Source organism: Gossypium hirsutum, chromosome D12 (assembly GCF_007990345.1).
Source record: "Gossypium hirsutum isolate 1008001.06 chromosome D12, Gossypium_hirsutum_v2.1, whole genome shotgun sequence".
NCBI lineage: Eukaryota > Viridiplantae > Streptophyta > Magnoliopsida > Malvales > Malvaceae > Gossypium > Gossypium hirsutum.
Genome location: NC_053448.1, coordinates 25248854 through 25275847, shown reverse-complemented (window position 1 = coordinate 25275847; position 26994 = coordinate 25248854). Strand labels below are relative to the sequence as shown.

General features: G+C 32.8%; 1 protein-coding gene across 1 annotated transcript; it reads right to left on the bottom strand.

The window, feature by feature from the left end:
* Positions 1 to 334: 334 nt before the first annotated feature.
* LOC107941066 (eEF1A lysine and N-terminal methyltransferase-like) lies at positions 335 to 3872 on the bottom strand. The gene is made up of 7 exons (XM_016874586.2): positions 3750 to 3872; positions 2639 to 2760; positions 2253 to 2333; positions 2034 to 2108; positions 1303 to 1469; positions 1056 to 1206; positions 335 to 627 (listed from the first exon to the last, which is right to left on the bottom strand). The coding sequence occupies exons 2-7, from the start codon at positions 2744 to 2746 to the stop codon at positions 430 to 432; spliced, it is 780 nt and encodes a 259-aa protein (XP_016730075.2). The 5' UTR covers positions 2747 to 2760; positions 3750 to 3872; the 3' UTR covers positions 335 to 429.
* Positions 3873 to 26994: the final 23122 nt, after the last annotated feature.

Sequence of the window (26994 nt, the reverse complement as noted above, 5' to 3'; positions counted from 1 at the left end):
TATGAATTTATACAATTTAAAATAATTAATATTAAATATAATTATATAGTGATATATAATTTCATAAAATTCTTAATAATAAAATGTTCTTATATGAATTTACTAAAATCAATATATAACTTGAGAATTATATTATGCATAAACATAATTAACTTATATTAAGAAAAGGTTAGATGAAAATGAAATTGTACATTAAAATCCATATGTTATATAGTTTTACAACATCAAAAAGTTTGAACATTGATATTTAATGGTAAGAATGCATACCATTCAAAGAAAAGAAATAAAAACCCACCTCGGACTTTTCTCATTCTGTGGTGCAATCTTCAGTCACCCAGTTTCAATGCCATTTGCTTCAAAATCTGCAAAAGCTTGCTCTCGAGTTACTTGAGAATACATTAAAGGGGAAACTTTGTTATCAAACGGTCTTCACTTTAAACGTTTGAGCTTCTTTGCTGCATCTGTGATGCTCTGGCTTATCTCGGGATGTTCGGACTTGAGCAATTTATCAAGTTTAAGGGCAGCATCAGGTATGCAATCCTCCTCAATGTGAGACTCCGAACAAAGACCGAAAAGTACTAGGTTGACCTCTCCCTCCAGCTGAATGCAAAATAAGTGGCTAAAAACCTGAATGATGAGCATAACATAACCAAATTGCAATGAGATTTGCATGGTTCGATGCTACATAAATGTTGTAAGCATGGAGAACGAAAAATTAGTTAATCCAAGAACTACTGTTAGCTTTCTAAATTCTTAAATCCACATAATAAGTTCCCGATGGTTAAAACAATCAACGAAGTTAAATTTATAAAAATAAATAGTAGCATTAGACTACATGGGATGCAGTAAACATTCCTAGGAGGGTCATATCCTTGAATCCATGTAAAGATAAAGGTCGGACATGGGTACTTAAGGAAAAAAGAGTCGGACCAACATAGAAATAAATAGTAATAAGAAGCTTTTAAATATATTTACATTAGATTTATAGAGAGAGTATAGAACCATGAAACAAGAGATGAACTTTGATTAGCGAGTATTTATGTTCTTAATCTCACCTCTTTCATCCTTGAGACAACTGCATCCTTGATGGCAGGAGACCTTGAGACCAAATTAATAACAAAGAGACCTTGCTCGGAAAGAGTATCTTTTACGTTTTGAAGAAAAGAATCTTCCACAAAATCAGCAGCAGGACATCTCAGTCCAGAGCTATAAAGACAATACAACAGAGGTGATTAAAAGATGTATTTAAAAGCTTTCCGCTTTGCAACAACAATTGTTGTAGCCGTTAATAGAGCAATTCACCTTGAGTCAGAAGAGTCCACATCAACAATAATTATGTCAATAGCGGTACTTCTGCTTTCAGCATCTGAAAGTTTGCAACTTCCGTTGGAAGAAAGGAGCACTTCATTGCCAGCTGAAAATAAGTTTCTGTAGTCCCGGACAAACTGGATGCCATCAGCAATATGTACCTAAAAAATTGGAAGGCGAAAATATTTGAAGCTCTATTTAAAATATATATTATATCTGTCATCTTACAATTCTTTTACAAATGCATTCTTGAAAAGGTGAAACAGATAAATTTCCTACCATATTCATTCTATCTTTTCCAACTTTTATTATTATACCTAAGACATTGAAGATACTTCCTATACGGCTGACGTCTTGATAATAACATAAATATTTGTGTGTAGTTAGACAATTGACCTAAGAGGGTTTAAGAAAGTTCATAAGAAACTTTCAGTTAAGGCTTGATAATATTCAGGGCCTCACAGGTTTCCTAATTAGACCAAACAATCCAGCCTCTAATGACAATAATTGGAAGGTTTGGCATCATTGACCATAAACGCCTATGAAGGTCAAATTATGAATCAAGAATATTTCCCAAGTTGAGTTATATTGAAGCCAGGTTTAAGGATGAAACAAAAACAATTTGATAATTATTGGAAACAAGCTATTCAGTGACAATGGTACTAATTTTTCAGGAAAGGATTAATCACTTCAAACTAAAAATGCACTGAGATACAGTCAGTTACCTTCATTCGTTTATCTTCAGTAAAACCAAAATAGTCTCTTGCAAGGTTAAGCATAACAGGATCTAGCTCCACTCCCTGTGCATAAAAATTCCATTGCACTATTTCCATCAAGTGAAGTCAACTTCAAAATCAATCAGAAGATTCAATAAAATTTTTAACAAAGCAATTCCTTTTGAAAGACAGTTTAACATGTCTTTGACAGGGTAACGTAAGAATTACCTCAATTTGCATAGATTGCATACATCCATGAAGAAACATAGGAAGTAAGCCCGCACCAAGACCTATCACAACTGCTTTAACCTGAGAAAGATGACTTCTGACATGAGCAGTAGTGCAGTGCATCAAAGAAAATAAGCATCAACGATTTGAAACAAGACAAACATTATGCTACAAAGATTAGACCTCCAAATCTGAAAGTTGGCTAAAGTAGGTCTATTCCCAATACACAACAATCACATCAAATGACCACCAAATATACTTAAAACTGGCAACCATAAATTTTCAACATCTGATGAAGACGAGCAAAACAGCAATTACAGATATCTAAATAGGTGGAGGGCAAAAATCTACCAAATATTCCACAAAGAAAAGAGAATGAGCGTTACCCTATTCCCTGATGATGCCACACTTTCCAAATAGGATGAAATCAGAGAAAACCCAGAAATGATTGCTGTATGATAAGAACTGGCCAAATAACCATGATACACCTTCATTTTGCCGCTTGATTCTACATATCATGTAAAACAACATCAGAATGACACACAAGTAGTTGAAAGGTGATGGAGTCAGCATTCTAACAATTTAAAAGTTAAGAAGAGTCTTGTAGATGGAAGGTAATTTCTGTACTTTGAATACAAAATGTTGCTCAATGACATGATAGAAGTGGCTCTGCTTTTATAAACAGCGACTAATAAAAAACACAGACAGAACTCAGAATTTTGCTCATTCAATGATTTCTGTCCAATTTTCTTGAAAATAGCACCATATTTCCCCCCTTTACCAATAATAATACACCAAAAGAAACAACAGTTCATTCAATGCACAGGAATTATATAAAATGAAGCATAAGAAAGGACAACTGCCCAACACCATAGATCTAAGACATCAATAGAAACGTAGAAATTCATGAGAAATGAGTCTGCAAGACCATTGTCTTCCAAGACAGTAGATTATTTCTCCAAAAACACATCCATCCAACTTGGTAACAAAGTCAACCAAAGTTTAGGAATCACCCAAAAACCACCAACGAACAAAAAAACAATGAGCTAGACATGACCAAATGAACAGTGAAATAGCAAACGATCAATTGTTTGTCAGCCTAGCATATAAGCACAAATTCACTACTTGTTTTTTCACCGTCAGGACACTATAGTCCAAGGAACAGTTTTACCTCCACTACTGAAAACTTCATACACAGAAATCACATTAAAAACTTGTTGGAACAAATATCTAACAGTCCAACATGACTTCGCATTCCAATGCACAATTTCAGATTACAGAAACAGTAGCAGAAAGGCATTCCCAGAAACTAATTCCTAGTTCTGCACCTTGCTCTTATCTCTTAAAAAAAGTAATTAAAAAAAAACAGCATGGTCTAAAAGAATAGTTTCATGGGATTCCACATGTCAATGTGAAAGAAGTTTTACCACTCAAACAAACTCACCCAACATTATATAAGAGTTATTCTACCCAAAAATTTCAAAGAAAACATATTACCATTATTTCTTTTGAGGGCTCCTCTTCGTTTGGATTTGGAAGATGAACTGGCTTTCTTCTTCTCTGTTCCATAAACACTTTTGTCAAACAATCCATCCCTAGTTAGCAAAGCTTCAGACTGTACCATGCAAAAATATTTGATAAAAGATTGTCGAACAAAAGAATTGGCAGATTAATTTCGGTCCAAAATAAAACTCACCCGATATTGGATTAGAGGTGATGACCTGAAAAACGCTTCACTTTCAAAGGATTCACTGGATTCAGCTATCAGGTATTTCCAATTTTGTGAAAATATTGAAGAGCAGTAGAGAGTTGCAGATAGGGTTGGGAGGAAATGGGAGGAGACAGAGACTGAAGAAACGATGAGGACAGAATAATAAACAAAAACGGTGGGAGATGGAAGGAGAAATTTTGAGGACAGAATAGGAGAGGGTCGGGTAGGGAGGGAGGGTAAAACAGAGAGCAGGGGACGGAAGGCGGACGTAATAGGTATTACAGGGATTGGGGAAGGGATTACAAAAGCAGCGAAAAAGGGGATTAGGTCGGGATTGGTTTACGCCCGTAATGCCTATTACAGCGAACCAAACGCCGGATTAGAGGCGTCATGTAATACGCGCGTATTCGGCCTGTATTGTATTAGGTAATACACTGAACCAAACATATCCTTAATTTTACAAAAAAAAAGTTTTTTTAGTTATATATCGTCTTTTTTCTCTTTTTTTTGTATTTTTTAATCTTTAAACCTCCTTTTTTTTATCAAATCACTTTAAAATGAATAAAAAATTAATTTTTTTTTATCTTTTCTCACCTTGCATTCGCGTGGATTGCCACATGTATAACACTTTAGCATTTAATTAATTTTTAAAAATTATAAAAACTATTTTTAAAAATAAAAAAATTAATTAAATACTAATGTGTCATCTACGTGGCAATCCACATGTGTGCTGCACCAGCAAAGGTAACGAACATTAATTTTTCCATCCATTTTGGGGTTATTTGACAAAAAAATTACAAGTTAAAAGGCTAAAAGAAGTGAAAAATTAAATGGATGGCTAAAATAATTTTTCTGTAAAATTGAAGGGCCAAAAAAACAATTATGCCTTTTTATTTTAGTCAAAATCTTTTGTGCCTGTCGTAGAAGTAGGTTAGGGAGGGTTAAAGATCGTTTTCATGATTCTCATTCTACATTTATGATATCATTGAAAAGGTGTAGCATTGTCATTTGCAAAAGTCAATTCTTGTTTTCCTTTGTCATTCTTTGGTTGATATTTTTTTGAATCATTTTTCTATTTTAGCATAAATGTTATAATTTATTATCAATTGAATCTAGGGGGGAGCAAGCAAGGCTCGGCCCCTACAAAATTTTTAAGAACATTGATATTGATGGATTGTTTAGGCAATTAAAAAGGGTACAATTGCTTTTGGCCCCCCAAATTTTTTAACATCATTACATTGTTCTTGTACCATTACTTTTAAAAATGTAAAATTAGATTTGGCCACACAATTTTTTTTTAATATTTTAAAATTACCCTTTATCGTTATTTAAAATTATATTTGACCCTTCCAAAAATTTTCAATTTAATGCTAATAAAATTTCAATTTAATCTAATCAATTTGGTAATACTTTTAATATACATAATTTATTACTTTGAATTTTTTTTTACATTGATTATTTACATTGGTTATTTTATTAATAATATATTTTTCATCCATGCTCATAATGAAAAGGGAAAAAAAACTAGGATTATTCTTAATACAAATTGGATATTACGTATTTCACTTCTAAATTAATATAATTTTATGTTTTTATATTATAATATTAAATAATTTTATTCGTATTTTAATTGTATATTATTTCTTAAAATTTGAAACTTTATAATTGTGGAGTATGTATCGCATTTCAAATGAAACAGAATCGACGTTGTGACGAAGAAGAGCTGATGTCATGATGACACGACAACAATGTCCCAACAAGAAGAGTTGCCTCGTCCCAACGAGGTAATATTCCACGTCACGACATGGTGACATGTACTCAACTTAAATCGGACTTCCTCTCTTTATTAAACATTGCTATTTTTTTCGGTTAAACTCTAACAACTCTAGGAATATTCTAATTAGATTAGCCACAAAATTTAGTCTATAAATAAGATTTTTAGCAACCCAAGAGAATTGGATTCAACAACATAATTAAGAGAGAGTTTTGTGGGAATTTCGAGAGAAACTTGCATTTTTTGGATTCGAATTTGTTTGTTTCTGCATTTTGTACTCCTTTTCAGTTTTTTCCGTTTTAGTAAAGTTTTCTTTACCCGTAATTTTTTCCACGTAAATATTTGTGTTCGATCTTCTTTACTTTTTTTATTTATTTCATTGTTTATATGGATTGATCCCAACAATAATTTATAATATTGATTTAAAATGAGCTATAGGAAATATTTAGATGATGAAAAATTTTTAATTAATGTAGTACGTATGATGTATAAAGATATTTTTCAATTAAAATCAAATAAAAGAATTTTTTAAAAATAAAAATAAATCTAAGTTCATCTAAATTTAAAAAAGAAAAATCAGGTCAAGCCATAAAATTAGACAAATAATTTAATTTAACAACTTAATTTTTATTTAAATCTATATGTCTACAATCATTTTTAACTTTGCTTTTAGTTCGCCCCTAACAAAATTTTTGACTGATTGAATTATTGGTAAGAAAACAAATATTTGTATTCCGACCTGGAATTTACACTCATTTTAAAAAATTAATTTATAAATATTTAGAATTATTTTTAAATTTGAAAAAAGCATTACTTATTTAAAATAGAAATGTAGGATGAGAATCGTCATCTCGTGTCATATATGGTGTTGAATTGCATGCGTTAGACAATGATAACAAAATCTTCCTAAATAATCATTATAAACTTAATATTCAATATTTTAATCTTGATCTTCACATATTTGTTTATGAATATTATACTTTTTATTTTTATTTTTTCATAATATAATTTAAATGATCAATTGTGTTTAATAAAATTATAAATAATGTGTGAATTAAGATTAAACGGTGTTCTTTAAACAAAAACCATTCGTTGATATTAGCGCCACTTGGTTTCGCCGTAATTGGAGGAATCCGATTCCAAAGGGGTTGTACAAAGAACAAATCCCTCCACGTCTCCAATTCCAAGCACCTTTCAGTCATCACGTGATGTCCATGTTAGCCGTTATTCTTCGGACATTCATCAAAGTACGGCCGCCACCTCATCAGTCTTTTCTTAGAAATCGTCCGAAGTTTAATCTCCTGCTGATGCCAATTTTAGTTTTTATATTTTTAAATTCATTAATTTTAATTTTTACGTTTTTCAAATTTTAACTTGATCTAAATAGTAATAACTAGATCTATTTTGTTAAATTCGATTATTATTCAAAAAAAATTTAATCAATGTTTTCAAATTTAATCATTTTTAGTGTATATAATTTTCAAATTATAAAATTTTATTATTAATATAAACAATACCCACTAAATTCATTAACTAACTTTTTTTTTGAATAGTGCGAAAATAAAATATTTACATGTCATTACACATGGAATAATATATGTTTGTCGCATAGTATATTGGAAATAGCATACTTTAACTTAATGAAACTAATATTTACTATTTGGTCAATACTAAAATTTAAAAATTTAAAAAAAAAACCAAGAATAATCAAATTAAAGTAAAATGACTAAACCCACAACTTATACATAGTAAAAAAATTTGTCTTTTTCTTTTTATCGAAATCAGGATGTTCATCGTTGGTAGTAATAACTAATTTTCTTGTCGCGAGTGCTCTCTAAAGAGATAAATAATTGATTATAAAATGTGCTTCATTCCCATAGACGAAAATCAAACTCTTAACTTTATGATTAAAGAATAATGTGAGCAATCATCGCATTAAAATATCATTGATATTTAGATGTCAAACTTAATTATTAGTTTTAATCAAAATCGGTCCCAGATTCCCAGTTGCCTGCTTTTAAATCCACCGATTAATGCTCAGTGTTTCAACCGTATTTAACTAGGTATCCAATTGGGGAAATAAATGGAAGGTGGACACTGAATTGGACCATGTTAATTAATCACTTCAAGAAAACTAATAATTTACCCCAAACTATCAAGAATTTCTTATAAGAAAAAGTAAAATAATATAGTAAATTAAAGTGAAGTGATAAAAAGCATAATTATGTTGAAGTTTAGTTTATATCTGAATAATCTCTTTATCCTTATTTGTTGTAAAAAAGGTTAGTGTAGAGTATGCCTCGCATTTTAAATAAAATAGTAAGTGACATTTCGACAAGATAAAATTCGACGTCACGACGAGAAAAAAATCTCCGTCCCGACGATGCGATCATTCTTCCTCCTAACAACGCAAAAGCCACGTCATGACGTGACGATATGTTCCTCAAGTTTCTCAGTTTTCTTCTCTCAATTAAACTCTGTTTTAGTTTTCCACTTAAACTCTAATTAACCTATGGATATTCTAGTTATAAAAGCTATGAATTTCAACCTATAAATAGTCTTTAGTTACCCTAGGTTTATACAATAGAAAATATAAAGATTGAGAGAATTCTGTGTTTTTTGAGTTTGAAAGGTTTTTCTTTTAGGGTTTCGAGTTTTTCATTTTTTTGGTTCTCTCCATCTTTGTACTTCTTTTACATTAGTGAAATTTTCTTTTGCCCATAATTTTTTATCATTTTCGGAGGAATTTTTTTCACGTAAAATTTGTATGTTTTAATTTTTCAATTTCTTCTTTATTATTCTTGTTCGTTGCGTACACAGATTTATACCCAACAAACTAGTATCAGAGCTTCGTTTGGTTTCCACATTCAGCATGTTCAAATATGGCTGCGACAAGGTTCAACATTGAGAAGTTCGATGGAATCGTAAATATCAGTTTTGGCAAGTTCAAATGACGGCAATACTGGTCCAGAATGGCCTGAAAAGGTTGTTATAGGGAAGAAACCCGCAAATGCGAACCAATCAGAATGGGAAGAGCTTGATGAAAAAGCTTTATCTGCAATTCAACTATGCCTTACAAATAATGTGCTACAGGAGGTATTGATGGAGAAAACAACATCCGGGCTATGGAGAAAACTAGAAGCCTTATACATGAAGAAATCTCTAGCTAACAGGTTAATGTTAAAACAACATCTCTACACATTCAGGATGGCTAAAACTGAGTCCATTAAGGCTCACATGAGTGAGTTTGTTACCCTTCTCAATGACCTAAAGAATCTCAATTTAAATATCAGGGACGAGGATCAAACTATGTTACTGTTGTGTTCTTTGCCCCTTCTTATAGAACTTTCAGGGAAACCCTGACTTATAGGAGAGATAATTTCTCATTCAAGGGCATGAAGGGAAATCTATTGAGCAAAGATAAACTCGATAATGAGTTAGGCCCAAATAAGAAGTCACACAGGCGGGCTTCAGTCCTTGTTGCAAAGGGCAAACTACAATCTAAAAAGTCAGATCGGAGTAGCTCTAGAGCAAGATCAAAATCCAAAAATCGAGACAAATAATGTGGCTATTACAAGAAGATGGGTCACATTAAGGCAAAGTGTTATAAACTTCAGAATAAGAATAAAAGGGATGCCGAAAATGACGAAAATGGTAAGCAAAAAGCAGAAGTTGTTGATGCTAGTGTAGCCGATGACATAGGTGATAATTTTTTGTTAGTGTCGACAAGCAAAAACTCTATGGAGCAAGAGGTTTATCGATTTTTTCGAATCAAAGGTCCATGGGAAAACATGACATCATACTGTGTAAGACCATAACTAGGCTATGAAAACCTATGAAGTCCGCCAGGACAGTAAACACGATATCATATTATGTAATATCATAGTTGGGTTATGGCAACATATGAAGTCTGCCAGGACAGTAAACATGACATCATATTGTGTACGACCATAGCTGGGCTATGACAACATATGAAGTCTGTCAGGACAGTAAACATGGTATCATATTGTGTAAGACCACAGCTGGGTTATGGTAACAAATAAAGTTTGTCAGGACAATAAAACATGACATCATATTGCGTAAGACTATAGTTGAGCTATAACTATTGGAAAAATGAGTTTGAAAAATGTAGCGAAAAAAAATTTAAGGAAAAACCAGAGTTTAAAATTTTTTTTCCTGAACAAGATCTTGGTTGTGATCTCTAAAGTAATAACCACTTAATCAAAATTGTACCATTTCGATTCGTCTTGGATGAGCACTTCGACCGAGTAGTCTTCTCCGTTATCCTCAAGCTCACGTCTGTCGAGTGTGGGCTCTCTTCGAATAAAAAAATTCACAAAAATTACCAGCAGGGTAATTTTGCAATTTCTCTAAATTTTTGGGTCAAGTTGTAAATCAGAAAAATATCTCTAGAAATTTTCTGGAATAATCTCTTCAATGAATTTTCTCTCTACAACTTTCTATTGAATTCAAGTGTGTGTAAATAATGACCCAAGACTCTCTTTATATAGGGAGAGTTTAGAGAGTTCAACTATGATTAAACTTAATCACTTTAATATTAAATCTTATTAAAATAATAGAATGTTTATCTTGTAGATAAACATTAAATTAAATTTAATATTAAACTATTAAAATACTATTAAGATAAGTATTAAATTAAATTCAATATTAAACTATTAAAATAATATTATTTTTGGAATAATTAATCTAAAATCAAATTCTCTAGTAGAGTCCCAATAGGAGTGTAGCCCTTCCACTACTCAACCATCGATGACCAACCGCCACTGGCCACTAGGACGCCGCTGTCATAGCTACCAACACCGCCAGGTCTAATGGTGCAGGTGCGACACCCTTACAATACCCCGAGCTAGTTCGACTATTGTCGATTCAGTTCGAGTTAATGATAAACCAACCAGTTTGGTTTAGCCATCGGTTGGATCGTCGGCCCGGTTTCACATGCTGAGCCCGATTCGACCAGTTTTTGGGTCTTGGTCTCGATTTTGGGCTCCTAGGCCCAATATACGATCTCAAGTATAATTTTCAAGTTCAATTACCCATTGGGCCAATTGTCTGACTTGAAAATTAACTTTCATAAATATCATATTAATTTTAATTAATTTGATTAATTTAATTTTACTTGATAAAAAATAAATTTTCCAAAATCACTTAGATTTTCTAAATTAATTTTTCAAGAAAATTCTTTAATCAAATTTTCTAGTTGAACAATTCTTACGACCACCTAATTTAATTCCACATCGAATAAATTGACTCAATTAAATTATTCCCAAAGTCATAGAATTTTCTTTTGATTCAAATACAGTTCGATCGAGCTTTTATTGAGCTAGCGGAGGGACCAATCAGACATATAAAATTAGACTCTAGTGATTGATATTATGTCCAGAAGCATCGTTCCGATAATTTGTAATTACTTAATCATGGAGCCAATCCATAAGAAGTACCATGATTGAAAACTCCTTATTGTATACTTTTTACGAAAGTAATTCATCCAACTGCTTTGTCAATGACCTCGTCATGTACGTGTTACCCTCATATGATATCCTTGATTTCTTTAAGTTAAATCTGTTCACTCAATGCAATCCTATTTTATCTTATTGTCACCACTGTGTCTTCTTAATGATTAATATGAGCACTGCCAACAAATGACTATGACAAATTGGTCGTTCGGGAACTAGCAACTCGTGGCCACATTTCATATTTATCAATCCACACAATACCAATAAGAGGATATCATTAACTCATTAATTGAGTTATGCATTCCACTGTTGCTAGTAAAGCCATGCCATACACAAGTCATGTACCCAACATACCGGCTATGGGCTCGATCATCTTTAGAGCATAAGCCTCCACTTATATCAAAGCACATGAGTTGCATATACATGGTCAGTGACTAACTTAAGATTTAGGTAAATCACACCATGAATGTCACAAGTGAATGAATTCATCTTGTGTCTAGTCCAATGTGTCATTCTACCAATGAATACATTTATGTTTCTACTCGTGGAGTCATATGCTCCGGTAGCCAATACTAGTCATCTCCCCAATTGGAATTGTAGACGACATAATAATCCTTCTTAGTATTTGAATCAAATGATCACTTTAATTCTTTTACGGGATTACAAACTCATTTAGATTATCTACTGAAGTAAGTTATCTTTCTCACAATGTAAACGTCTTTTACAATGCCACTTATCTTCGGTTTGAAATTTAAACAATCAATGAGCTAATATTTGCTTGTCACTATTTCGCTATGCATGCAAAATATAAAAGACAGAAAATACAAAAGACATAATAGTGAAATGTGAAATTAATTTTATTTATTTATTCATTGTTCAAAAAAATAAAAAACAATTATATGTTTATTACAATATAGACATATTTCCCAACAATGGCAACATATGAAGCCCGCCAAGACGGTGAATTAGGAGGCTCGAAGTCGAAATAGGGAACTTTTGGTTTAAAAATTAGTGTCTTTCTTGTAAAGATTTTTCTTTAAATGAATAGGTGATGTAGTTAGATTTTTAAACAGTGAGGTCTAAATGTGTACATTAACCCGGTTCAGGTGTGGTGCTCCATACTCAATTTTGACTAATGGATTAGGTAAGGGTGTTAAAAATTTAGTGGTATCAGAGTACGGTTTAGTTGGTCCTTTAGACCTAGGAATTGGAAAGAGTACCCATTATGTGCATGATGTTCGATCTGGCTAAGTTCCTCAAGTCCTTATTTTATTAAGTTATTAAGTGGTGAGCGTACATATATTCGCCTAAATTGGAAAAAATGAGAGTAAAAGCAGTTGAATTGGAAAAAAAGATATAAAGGAAGGATAAACAATTACATTGATTGAAAGTACAAGCATTGGAGAAAATAGATTTTATTAAAGAAGAGATACAACGAAGGTAAAGTATAGATATCCGCCGAGTGAGTTGTTGCCTTAAGGATATATTCGCTCATTTTCAGCTAAGTGTTTGAAGGAGTAAAAACAATCACACTTGAATTTTAAAAATGAGGACTAGATGAGAGAATTGAGGGGGAAGGTACACTTGAATGTCAGACTTGGTGTCTGTTGTACATTCCTTAATGGCTTAGAGACCCTCTATTTCGTAAGTACACCTATTCACCAACCCTTTTTCTTTTTTGCAAACCCACAAAGGGTTTGAATTTAGGTCTCCAAGAGGGGAAAGTATAAGTAAACCCCCAATACTGGCGAACAGATTCCTATGAATCTAGGGAGCTGTATGCGCCTTTGTCTGTAACATCCTGCCCGGCGAGGCCTTAGAGTTCAAGTACTGTTCATAGAAGTAAGGCGTAAAGGATAAGTTTTGAATGCATAAACTTCTAGGTATGACTAATTTCTTAAAGTCTATTGAATGCACCTTTGGGTGAAGTTTATGCTAAAGTGAGCTTGGTGGTCTAGCAGACTCCTTTACAGGGTATATGCCACCCCAGCTGATAGACGTTAATATTTATTTATTTATTTCTCAATGTTAAGCCTTTAGCTTGAAAGAACTGTTAGCTATACTATTATCTTATCGTTCTTGTTAAACCAACTGGTTAATGCAAAAAGATTAGTTAAAAAGGGACAAGGGTTCTAAAATGGAAAGGACATGCTTTTAAGATGAGAGAGAAAGTTATTAGTCACAGGTACCAAAAGAAGGGTGGTAGGTGAAATGAGACTTGCCCACTAAGTTTTCCTTTCGTGTACACCTGTATAAAGCCAGCATTGGCTTCCTAAGCAAGTTTTATGCTTTCTTTTAGCAAACCTTATTTTCTCTCCAAATCTTCCTTGTATTTTCTCGAAAAACTCTAGAACTAAGACTTGCCTGAAGGATCGAGTTTGTTATATCCAGCAAACTCCACAGACGTTGGTACCTGGTAAATACCAATAAAACTTAACTTATTTTCATAGTTATTTGCAGGGCCTTTGCGTTTTATGCTTTAGGGTCAGTTTAAAATAAGAAAGGAGAAAACTTTCAGATTCTAAGTTTCATATTCATGTTTTTGTTAAAACTTGTTTAGTTGTTGGTAAAATGATCTGATAAGATAAATCTTGACATTATAGCTCAAAAGACTCTTGAAAACTCCCCAGATAAGGGCAAGGGTCCTACTATCTAAACTTTTTTACAATCTCTGGTGAGTTCCTCCATACCCCTTATATGTGTAATGCTTTTGTTTCATATTTGGTATAAGGTAAATTCATATAACAACCCATTTTTCATTGGAGTCAGAAACTGTGATTTTGGGGCCACCAAATCCGATGAGTAAGTTCGTAAATATTATTATTTAATATTTACGAGTAAAATATGGTTTTGAAAGGTTTTTGATTTGATAATTTATGTTATATAAGCGATTTATTAAGCTCAAGTGGTAAGACCTTAAGGTCAAGTGGTTTTAGAAAATGAGGTATTGGGACCTCATTTCTATAAACCGAGTCGTAAATATTTTTATAAATATTTATGGAATATCATTAATGTGGTATTAAAGTTTTTTTGAAAAATTTTAACGTTTGGATAGTTAATTAAAGAAAAAGGACTAAATTGTAAAAGATGCAAAACTTAGTAATTATTACATTTAGATTATTAAATAGCTTATTAACTAAATGAGGAAGGACCTATGTGGTAATTTAGCCTTAATTAATATGGTTGGATGGCAACTTGAATGAAAATGATAAAATAAAATATGTTTAATGGCAAATTTGTAAATAAGTTGAAATGTAACTTAAAACATATTGAAATTCATCAACAGTTTTCTTCATTCTTCTTCTTAGATGGCCAAACCTCCATAAAAGAATACTCAAGCTTCGACTAAACTTCACAAGATGCATGTAAGTCCGATTTAGCCCCATTTCTAATAATTTTTATGTTTTTGAGATCGTTGCAATTAGGTCCAACTAGCCCGTACCTTCGATTTTGAAGCTGTTAAAGATTTTAAATGTTTCCATTGATGAATCTTCTAATTTTTTTTTATGTTAATTGATGAATTTGAAATATTAGTTATTATGTGAAAGTATTTTGTTAAGTTATTTTTGATGAATTTGTTGATCAGGGACTAAATTGTTAAAATAGTAAAAATACAAGGATTTGTTGTGAAATTGTTGCATTAATGAGTTGTTTTGTGTGCCATGAATATTTAGCTGATGTGAATTGGCATTAAAAATGGTTAATTTGCATGCTTTAGGCTCAAAGACTAAATTGAATAAAAGTAAAATTTTAGGGGCAATTTTGTAAAAATGTAAAAATAACTAAATTGCATAAAATAAATTTTTTTACTATCTAAATTAATGAATTGAATGAAATTATTAATTTAGATCAAGATTGAGTGGAAAATTGAGGAGAATAAAAAATTACCAAAAAGCCCATATACTTTGATATTTCTGCAATTTAGCCAGGTAAGTTCATTATACGATTATTATTAACTGAATTGAATGTGTCATACTATTTCATTATTGGTTAAATCTTGAATGTCATTTAGCTATGTTTTAGGAAATAGAAACGTAACGTTATTCGGGCTCTATGCCTAACAGGCTTCGTGCCGACGTATTATATCAGGCTTTGTGCTTAGTAGGCTTCATGCCAGTGTATTATATCAGGCTTTATGCCTAGCAGGCTTCGTGTTAGTGTATTATATCAGGCTTTGAGCTTGGCAATCTTCGTGCCAATGTATTGTACCAGGTAAGTTGTACTGAAAATATTGTTTTCATTATTCGATGTTATTTCATTTGATTCAACAGGTATGAAAAGGAAGGGGTCGGTAAATATTCAAAAGACTTATGTCATGAATCTATGAAAAGGAATAAAAAGGTAATGTTCAACGAAAGTATGTTTATGTTCATGAAATTGATGATTTCAAGTGATGTTATTCATATATATATGACTTACCTTATGATATTTCGAGTGAATTATGAGTATATGCACTAACTGGTGTATTGATGATGATATATAGGCTTGTGACAAGTTTGCGTAATTGGTCTATGTTTATGCTTATGTCTTGTGTTATGCAAATGATACGATGAGGAAATGTAATAAAACGGTAAGTTCATAATTGAGATGTAATGTGATAATGTAAATGCATTGATGAGTTAAAGGGTTTACTTATATGTAAGAAATTTACTTAAGTTATGGATGAATTTATCTAGGTTATGGATAAATACACTAATTTGTGAGTTGATAATGTCTTTTAAGCTAAAGTAAGTAAATGGAAGGTTTGATAAATCTTGTGGCATTGGTATAGGTTTATGTTTACCTTATAAAGTTCATTATTGAAATGAAATGTTATGTTTAAAATTTATACGAGCTTACTGAGCATTCATTTCTTACGTTGTTATTTTTCCTTTAATTTTCAGATTATCGAAAGCTTGATCGGTTTGGAAGTTCGTCGGAGATCCATCATACTATCTAGCGATTATATCGGTAGTTCCTAATGTTTTAGCAAAGGTTATAATGGCATATATAGGTAGACTTGTGTTTGATGTTTGTTCAAATGCTTAGACATGGATTTTGGTATGTATAAGTTGGTTGTCTGGTGCCAATTTGATGATGGTTACATTTTGATAGTTTGGTACTTATAATGTGTGAATGGTATGGTACAAATGGTTAGTTTAAGCTGAAGTGATATAGGTCAATTTGTGATAAGGTTGAGATTAAAATAATTTAGGTGTTGATGAATGAAAAGTGTCAAGTACTTTTATATGTTTAAGTAAATTTGTATGTTTGCTTTTGAGGTGCCTATATGGCATATCGGTTGAATAGTATTTGATCATTTGAATTGGTCATTTTATGCATATTTGAATATGTTTTGTTGCCTTTTTCATAAGTACAAATTATGTTTAGGTGTATGCTTGAGGTAGGTGAAGGAGATGGCTTGATTTTGGCTAATTTCTTGTCCACACTTAGCCGTGTGTGACACACGGTCATGCGACACGGCTGTGTGTCCCTTGTAGTTTTTTTTAAGGTTGCATTTTGAGAGTTACACGACCTAGCACACGGGAGTATGGTTTGGCCGTGTCACTCAAGTCAACGAGTTACATAGGCACTGACATGGGCTAAGACACAACCGTGTGTCCCTACTTCGAATGTCCACACGGCCTAGGACACGGGCGTGTGTCTTAGTCGTGTGAGTGACACGGCCTGACCACACGATCGTGTGACCCCTACAATGTGAATATTTTTATTTTTTTCCTTGAAGTTTTAAATGTTTTCGATTTAGTCCCGAATCGTTTCTAAAGTGTTTCTAAGGCCTCGAGGGCTTGAATTAGGGACATTATATATATGTTTGCTTTGAATTTGCAATGATTATGAAATGTTGAGAATCAATTATTTGAATTACGTTTTTATGGTAATACTTTGTAACCCTATTCCGGTGACGGATATGGGTTAGGAGTGTTACAGTTCACCTATTTTGTGAAGGTAAAGTGTTTGCACTAAAGTAACGAACGTTCACTGTGAAAAGTCTGGTCTGGAATGTCTATGTAAATGTTGTAAGGGCCTTGCTTCGTGTTAAGTCAGTATCCCTCCTTACTTTGAAAGGAACTTTATGGTCTGAACAAAAAGGAAATGAACTCATGGTGTTACCTTCAATGTTATAAGCATTGAATTGGCAGATCGCAATACATAAGAATGGTTATGTAGCCTCTGGTAGGGCAAGAGAAATTGCAAACTAGATCGACAAAGCATGACAAGGAAGGGAAGGCAACGAATGATATGATATCTGAACACGGACTAGGGTGTTTGATATCATGAAGAAAGGTGTTTGCATGTATGCATGGGCGTAGTATTTGCACCAATAGAACAATGTCAATCGTAAGAATTGTGCAAGTATGGTAATCGCCAATGGGTGAACTATGTACAGTTCGCTTGTGTATGGTATTCGCATATGGGAGAATTGTTTGTCTCACTAAGATGGAAAGGAATTAATTGTTCGTTTTATGTATATTATTTGTTCTATCTTCTTTGGAACTCATTAAGTTCTTCAAACTTACTTCATTACCTTTCCTTCTTAGGTTTAATGAAGAAGTAAATGATATGCCTAGGACTACGCTAGAGGATATTTACTGTTGTGAGACTCCTAATGAATTTGTGTTACGCATGACAGTGGGGGATGGCGTTTAAGCTTAGAATTCTAAAGAACAATATTTTGTAATTAAGATTTTTCGCCAAACTACGATTTTCTCAAACTTTTGTATTGAAACTTATGGTTTTGATTTAAAATGATTTGTATCATGATTCAATATTTTCCAATTTGTTATTTATGGTAATTATTGGAGAAGTCTAAATTCTTTTCAAACTAGGTTTTAAGAATATGTAAGGGTATAAGGCTATAACGCGCCATCCTGGATCCTCTTTGAGGGTTGGGCATGGGGTACTACATTGTTTGCTAAGTTAAGTGATCCTCCTGAAATTAGCCTGTTTGGCTTTACTTCCACTTTTATTAACAAATACACTTGTTGCATTCATAAACTTGATGAATTGAGTGTTCTATAAGTATTTGGACCAGTACGAGGTGGTCTTCATAGATGATATTCTAATGTATTTGCAAACTGAAGAAGAGCATGATGCTTACCAGCCAACTGTGCTACAGATTCTGCGAGAGTAGCAACTGTTCACAAAGCTTAGCAAGTGTGAGTTTTGGCTTAAAGAGGTGACATTCTTGGGTCATGTGGTTTCGGGAAAGGGTGTTCACGTAGACCTTAAAAATATCGAGACAATTCTAGAATGGAGATCACCAAGGAGTGTTATTGAAGTACGAAGCTTTCTGGGGCTCGCTGGATACTATCACAGATTCGTTGAGGGGTTCGCCACCATAACAACATCCTTAACAAAGTTGTCATAGAAGGATGATGAGTTTGCATGGATTGATGAAAGACAGAAGAGCTTCGAAAAACTTAAGATGATGCTTAATAAAGCACCTGTACTAATTCAACCAGAATCTAGAAAAGACTTAGTGGTTTACAGTGACACTTCACACATAGGACTTGGTTGCGTGCTGATGCAAGAGGGCAGGGTGGTGGCTTATGCTTCAAGACGGTTGAAGCCTCATGAGTGAAACTACCCAGCTCATTACCTAGAGTTAGCAATAGTGGTGTTCGCACTCAAGATTTGGTGACACTACTTATATGGCGAGCGATGTACCATCTACACAGACCATAAGAGCCTCAAGTACCTTCTCATACAGGAAGAGCTGAACTTACAACAAATAAGGTAGATCGAGCTGTTGAAACATTATGATTGTGTGATAGAATATCACCCTGGAAAAACGAATGTGGTTGCAGATGCCTTAAATAGAAAATCAATGAGTGAGCTATGAGCTCTGTTCTTGCGTTTGAATGTAATGAGTGATGGGGGACTGATCGCTGAACTACAAGTGAAGCCTACCCTTTCACAATAAATAAAGGAGAAGTAAGTCACCGACAAAGACTTGGTGAAGTGGGTTCGCCAAGTAGAACAGAGAGTTCAAAAGGACTTCACATTAAATAAAAAAGGGGTACTTTGTTTTCATGGAAGACTCTGTGTACCCTGTGATGAAGAGCTACGACGTGTGATCCTTACTGAAGTTTACAACAACCTTTATGCTATGTACCCATGAAGTAATAAGATTTACCGTGACCTTCATGAACTGTATTACTGGCTTGGATTGAAGGGAGATGTCACCAACTTTGTGGTGAAGTGCTTAGTCTGCCAGAAGGTGAAAGCAAAGCATCAATTTCCCTCAGGATTGTTTTAACCACTCAAAATTCCAGAGTGAAAGTGGGAAAGGATCACTATGGACTTTGTTTTAGGCTTGCCCTTAGCTTCGACAAAGAAAGATATGATATGACTGATTGTAGATCGACTCATAAAGAGTTTGCACTTACTGGCAGTTCGTATGTGCTATACATTGCAAAAACTAGTGGAGATATACATTGTAGAAATAATGAGACTTCATGGCGTACTGGTTTCTATTACTTTCGGTTGAGATCCTCGTTTACTTCAAGATTCTTGAAATATTTGCAAGAATCTTTAAGGTCAAAACTTAACTTCAGTACTGCTTACCATCCCCAAATAGATGGTCAATCAGTGAGGATGATACAAGTACTAGAAGACAAGCTATGAAGTTGTGTGTTAAAATTCGCAGGAAGTTGGGAGCAGTATCTACCTTTTAATGAGTTCACGTACAACAATAGCTGCTAAGCAAGCATCCAAATGGAACTATTTGAGGTGCCGTATGGAAGAAAATGTAAAACCCCTTTGTGTTGAACACAACTAGATGAAAGGAAAATGGTTGGACCAAAGTTAGTTCGCGAAACAAAGGAGAAGGTAAAGATGACATGTGAACGACTAAAGATTGCATCAGACAGACAAAAGTCCTATGTTGACTTATAATGGTGAGATGTTGAGTACCAGATAGGCGAGCAAATGTTCTTAAAGGTCTCGCTATGAAAGGAAGTCTTAAGATTTGGGCGAAAGAGGAAGCTAAGATCAAGGTTCATAGGTCTATATGAAGTGGTTGAAAGGATTTGTCCAGTGGCCTATTGACTTAAGCTGCCACCAGAACTTGAGTGAATCCATGATGTTTTCCATGTGTCCGTGCTAAAGAAGTATCAAGCAGATCCATCTCATGTTGTGTCAGTGGATGAAATTGATGTGCGATCTAGTTGTGGATATGACGACGAACTAGTTAAAATCATAGCTCGTGAGGAAAAGTTCTTGCTAAACAAGAGAATTCCTTTCATTAAAGTGTTTTTAGCGAAAGCACAAAACTAACAAAGCCATGTGGGAGACAAAAGAAGCAATGAAGCGTCAGTATCCTCATCTATTCTAGGTAATTTCAAGGATGAAATTTATTAAGAAGGAGAGAGTTATAACATCCTAAAATAGGGCCTAAAAGTTTGAGCTCGAAGAACTACGATTGCCAGTAGGTTTGGCGAATTAGAGTTTACTAGAAGGCTTGACAAGCTAGTATACGCCAACAGGTTTGGCGAGAAGGTATATACCAACAGGTCCGGTAAGAAGATGTACGTCAGCAAGTCTGACAAGATGGTGTAAGCTAGTAGGGTCTGGCAAGCTAGTGTTCGATAGTTGGTCTGGCGAGCTGGTGTTCACCGGTGGATTCAACGAACTATGATCGCTAGTGGGTTTAGCGAAGTAGGGATCGCCAGTGGGTTTAGCGAAGCAGGGATCGCCAGTAGGCCTGGCAATCTATTATCTTTGTTTTGGGCCAAACATCAAAAGTAGGAGTAGTCAAACGGTAATTATACCAAAAATCAGGAAGTCAACTTACTTTTCTCTTCGCAGCACCATTCATGCACATAACTATTTCCTACTTCTACTACGACTAGGGTATCCTAATAACACCAAAACACTGAGTGCCTATAAATTAAACCCTTTTCATTAGAATTTCATATTTTGTTAAACAAAAAAACTCTCTCAGATTCTTTGTCGATTATTCTATTATCAAGTTCTAAGAACCCAAAACTTAGCTCTTATGATCTAATGTAAGACTCTTTTCTTATATTGTGTTTAGAAGAATTTGCAACAAAGGAGATTAGGTTCGCTAAAAAACAAGCATGTGCAAACCTAGGATCACTTGTGTTTATGTATGAGTTTTTATGTGCTTTTTCTATTAGTGACTTGTGTATATTTATGAAATTACGAACTTGACAGAACTGTCTACAAGCAAAGAAAAGGGAAAAGCGAAGCTTGTCTAAAGGTTTTCAGTAAATTGTTGAGTGTTCAGGGATCGCCACATGTATGGGCAAACCATAATGTTAATTTGGAGCTTAGGGTCTTAACCTAAGTTCTGAGAGTAAGCTTTCTCTAAAAACTCTTTTTTTGTGGTTGTGTTTTGAATATGTGTTTTTATGAACAATGACATGCAAGCTCTTTATTATGAGCTCAATATGAACAATTCTGCGAGCTCCTCACAATGTGTGACCTCTATGTTTTAAGTACATGTTTTGACAAATATGTTTTTCCTGAAACCATTGGATATAATGACTTACCATAGGATTGTGAGTACTCACCTTTATGTTTTGTGATTTGAGCGAGAGGCCCTAAGACAAGTTGGAGAGATAAGGGAATACTGAGCTAAGCTTCATTCACTAGGACATGTTGGTGTGTTGGAGAGTGTTTAACTTTATACTACATTTATGAGACATATTAAGACTTATTGAGTCATTCTGAGGAGTTATAAGGAGATTCGCTTATCCAATAGGAAAATAAATTTATGTTTTCTGAAATAATGTGTTTTACTATTTTTAAGCTATCTAATAGTATGTATTTGCGAACCAAAGTTCACGTAAGTATGGCGAACCGTGTTCGTAAGTTCTATAACTTTGCCAAAGCTTTTGTTTAAATTATGTTTTGTGTATGCTATATGGTTATTCTTTCTTGTATATTCACTAAGTTTGCAAGAATTCACACACTCCTCTCTATTCACTACAGATAGCTAGATCGTAAGTTGAGCAGTGGCGAGGCGAGTGATCCAAGTGAAGTATAAACTCTGGATTAAAGGCAATGTGAAAATACTATTTGGGCTTAGATATATAATTCTTTTGACTTCGCTGATTGTTTTAAGACTTAGTTACTAATATGCTTCTTTATGTTTTTCCTTAAGTTTTTATTCGTGAATCGATAATGTTTTATAAATGCATCTAAAATTTAAATTTATAAAGATAGTCTAAATTTGATTGATGTTCTCTTAATTTTACAAGTTCACTTTAAATAAGTAATTTATAACATAGTGCTTGCCATAAGCAATAACATAAACTAATCAACTTGACAAACTTAAAGTTCACCAAAGTTGCTGCAAAGTGACAGAGTTGCGAACTATGGCAAGTGTAAACCCCCGTGATTGGCAATCTGTTAACTACGAACCTTTAAAGGATTTGATATGTGCTATAAAAGAAACCCTGCGAACCATGTTCATGGTATCCAAACACATAGGGGTAGTTCGTGAAGACCTACTTTGTTGAAAGAAACTTACCCCATGAAAGTCTTAGATTGTGCAAGCTAGCAGGGGTGCGAACCTCTGTATCAGATAGATGAACTACTGTATACTACGAGGTACATTGTTTTGAAAAACCTAAGGCTCACATTCCTTTCTTCAATTATTTAAGACTTCTATAAAAGAGTAGTTAAGTTATGCATGTGAAGAAGGTTAGCATATTTATGTCGTTGCGTATCATGAGGCAAGTGAAGTGAGTTCACGAGCTTGTGCTTTCTTAAAGCTATACATGTTTTGTTTGCTTTAATTCGTGATGTGCTGGAGGTTAGGTTGAATGTTAATGGAGAGTCACTTAAGTGACTAATATAGTATTCCATAACTCAAGTTCGATGATTGGACCTGATGTAAAATATTACACTCTCTCCCATTAATATATATGTTCACATTTACTCAACCTAAATAAATTTTAGTGAACAAAAATTCAATGGTGGTGGTTGGTTTTGACAAGAATTAATGGATATGGATAGTGGAGATCATTGTATCCTACTATCGTAATATTAACTATAGGATGATTAATTTCAAACACTTGGTTAGTAACTTTGTAAGTACTTGTTCATTTGCTAATTGATTTTCGTTTTGTTTTTTTAATTTAGTCTCTATACTATATTTAATTACTTATCTAATTTAATAATTTAATAGTTCTATTCTCTAGTCTCGTATTTAACCCGTAATCATTTTAATTTTTTTAAATTTTTGAACGACTCGGTTTAGTAAAATCGGCCTCGAAATTTACCTTTTTGACACTGACAAAAATCGAGTCATTACAATAATAGGGAGTTCGGTCATATTACTTTTAGTGGATTAACTCATGAAAAATATTGTTGTAATTAATAGACTAAGAGTCAAAACTTAAGTACAAATTATTTAAACCCTAATTATATATGTCCAATCGATCTCTCCACTTGTTCAACGCAACCCCATATGGATGAAAAAGAACCGATATGATAAATGAATGAAAATTATGAAAGAGATAAATGTTGCATGAATTACCATTTCTAGTAAATGTATTTTCTCAAAAGGAATAAGAGATGACTTAGAAATTAGTTTAATTTATTTTAATGATTATTTAATTACTTGTAATTAAATAATTATATTTAAAGTAAAAACTCAATTAATTACTCATCACAGTTTTATTGAACATTACAATTAAATTTATTTACTCATGTATTTTAATAATGTAAAAACGTCATGACTTTAACGAAATTAAAATTAGGTTGAGAGAAATAATTTAATCGACTTAATTATTTATATTTAATTAAATAAATAATATGTTGGAAATAAAAAATTGACAATTGAGTTGTATAATTATATGAACTTATTTTAAATTAATTTAAAACTAGACTACATATATAATTATACCCAATGAATGAAAAACCCAACCAATCCATCTAGAAAAGGGGATGGACGTTGGGTGCCCTAGAGTGTTAGTGCTGCCCACCATATAGTGTTCGAAAGGGACTATGAGTTTTTTATTAAAATATTATTTTTTCTTCTCTTCCTTTTAAGTAGAATTCTTGTGATTTTCCCTATAAATAGGGACTATGGGATAGCCAAAAACACAACTCAGACTGTGGATACTCTATCGAAATTTAGGAAAATTTACTAATTACTAAATAAAATCTAAATTTTGTGAGTACTTGAGTTCTTTCAATTTTTGGTTTCCATAGAGAAATTAGAACTTTCCCCATTGAAAGTTAGAGTTTTCGTTTTGTGTTCGGTTCAAATTAAGAGTTCACTCTCTTAACAACTAAGGGTTCAATCGAAGATAGCGAAGAAGATCAGTTGGTAGAAAAAAAAATTGGTAGGCCTCGCTAGTCTAAAAAACAAAAGAAAGAAATTTGGTAAAATTTATTGTAAAAAATAACACAACAAAGATTTAATTTTATGAAAAATTTTAAATTTTCGTTGTGCAACAAAAACGTTTTCACAAAAAAAAAAAATCCAACACAATAGGCTTGTCCATGTGGTATATTACATGTCAATTTCTCGCTGCTTTCGCTAACCATATCAACATTTGTTCACAATCAAGTCGATAAACGACAATTTTTGTTAACAAAATGGCTTAATTGATTTTTTTTTCATCATTAATTACTCAATTGGGTGCATTTTTCCCCAAGGACTCAATTAATTTCTTTACTAAGGGTTTTCTAAACCCTTTTGCCAAAATATATTTATGAAACATTTATTCAATAAAAAGAATCATAGCTAAAGTGATAAAACACTTATAAATAAATACTGATCAAGTTTGGGTTTAATCCCCCAACATTTGATCTTTTTAATTGTTTTATTTAAACATTTCATATAAAATAGTAAAAGTATTAATATTTAATTACTTTCTTTATAAATGATTTTTAGTAATTTTCAAGATCGAATTGGTGTTGAGTTGACTCGTGACATCAACTCAGTCAATCACATTATTAAATGGTATAGATATATTCAAACTTGTGTCTTTTGCATTGGGTGCACCATAAAGCTTTTGTATTGGAGAGAATTTTATCTTTGTTTTTGTCTTGAGATATTGTCTCAACTGATATCTATTTTATCCATGAACGCCTTATACGCTATAAGGTATAGATTTGAATTCTAGCATGCGCAAACTCTTCAGTTTATCTTGATTTGCATGTTTAGGCATCGCATGTGGCTTTCAATACGATCATGTGTGAACTTCTTAAGCTATCGACACCATCGTGTAAACCATTGACAAAGGCATTCCCATGCTTTTTTTCAAAGATGGAGGGAACACAATAATGTAACTTGCGATCCGATGTGAACCTTTAGGATTCTTTGACAAAGCTGAAGGACATCAATATATATATATAAGTTGCCGCTCTAATATATCATAATGAGATTGTAGATGTTATGATTTAATTTCTAAACTGATGCAATATTATTTTTATTAAGGGTATGCCATAATTAGTTATGTCTTTATTTTTGTTTTGGTTACTTAATTATTATTATTTATTTAGTTATTTAATTTTTCTAAATTAAATATTTTAGTCATTTTTTTTGTTAGTTGTTATTTGATGAGTGATGAAAAATTGACATAGGCATTTTTTTATTTGTCTAATCACAAATTTAGTGCTCTAATGTTTATCCATTCTATCAATTTGATATTAAATTTTAAAAATTCAACAAATTCCTCAATGTTTATAAAATTTGTCATTTTAGTTCTAATTCTAAAATAGTAAATAAATTTAGCCATAACATTTACAAATCTTTTCAATTTAGTTCTAATTTTAAAAGTTTCAAAAAAAATAAAATATAAAAAATTGTTTTTGGATAAAAAATTTAAAAATAAATAAATAAAATCTAAAAAGTATAAATAAAAAAAATCAAAACATACGTATAAAAATACAAAAGGAAAAAAAAGGAAAAATATAACAAATGATTCAAAGAGAAATGAACATGAAATGAATTGATGGACATTAGAGAGAGATGAAGTTGGACATCCCATGAGACATGAAATTGACGAAGTTATCTCCCTTTGTTCAGTTTAGCTCGTATTTTCAATTCTTAAACTAGATTTTCTGGGAATTTGGTCATTTGACCAATGCACTTGGACTACCCAAATTTGGAAGTTATTGATGACACGTCCAAGTTAGAAAAGACAAGGTGAAAAGAGAAACTTTTATGGGTTTTTTTATTTCATGAAATATTTCACATCGCATTGTTTTCTCTAATCAAAGATTAAGTCTCTGTATATTTTTAAAATAAGAAACAAAAATTCGAAATAATTATTTGGTAATAGTTTAAAAAATTGTTAATATTTTAGAGGAATTAAATTAAATAATATGATATTAATGTAAATTATGGCACTTAGATAGCTGAATTTAAGTCAACTTGATTTTTTTACCATTTTACGAAGTTGACATTAGTTTAAAGTGAACACGATATAACTGGTGTTAAATACTCTTACAGCATGTTTGGTTGGGTGTATTGGCATAGCCAATACACCCCTAATCGATGGGCCCCACTTAATCCCCATTTAATCTGTTGTTTGGTTGGTTGTATTACCATTACGTCCCAAATCTGTTCCTTCCCTAATACACCCGGTCCCGTAATAGCTATTCCCCCCATCCAACGCCGATTAGAGAATCCTTACCCCATTTCTTATTTTCGTTTCCTTTTTCTGCCCTCATAGATTTCTGCTTCTTCTTCCATCGGCATTGCAGATCTATCCTCATTTCTTCTACTTTCATAACAAATCCTCAACATTGTTTCATCGGAGGCCGATTTCAAGTATGAATCTTTGCTTCAACATT

Excerpts from the sequence above, each read along its gene's own strand:
- LOC107941066 (XM_016874586.2), bottom strand. The coding sequence starts at position 2,746 with ATGAAGGTGTATCATGGTTATTTGGCCAGTTCTTATCATACAGCAATC. Across the intron at positions 2,109-2,252 it reads TGCAATCTATGCAAATTGAG|GGAGTGGAGCTAGATCCTGT; the intron begins GTAATTCTTACG and ends TTTTATGCACAG. Across the intron at positions 1,207-1,302 it reads GTGGACTCTTCTGACTCAAG|CTCTGGACTGAGATGTCCTG; the intron begins GTGAATTGCTCT and ends TTGTCTTTATAG.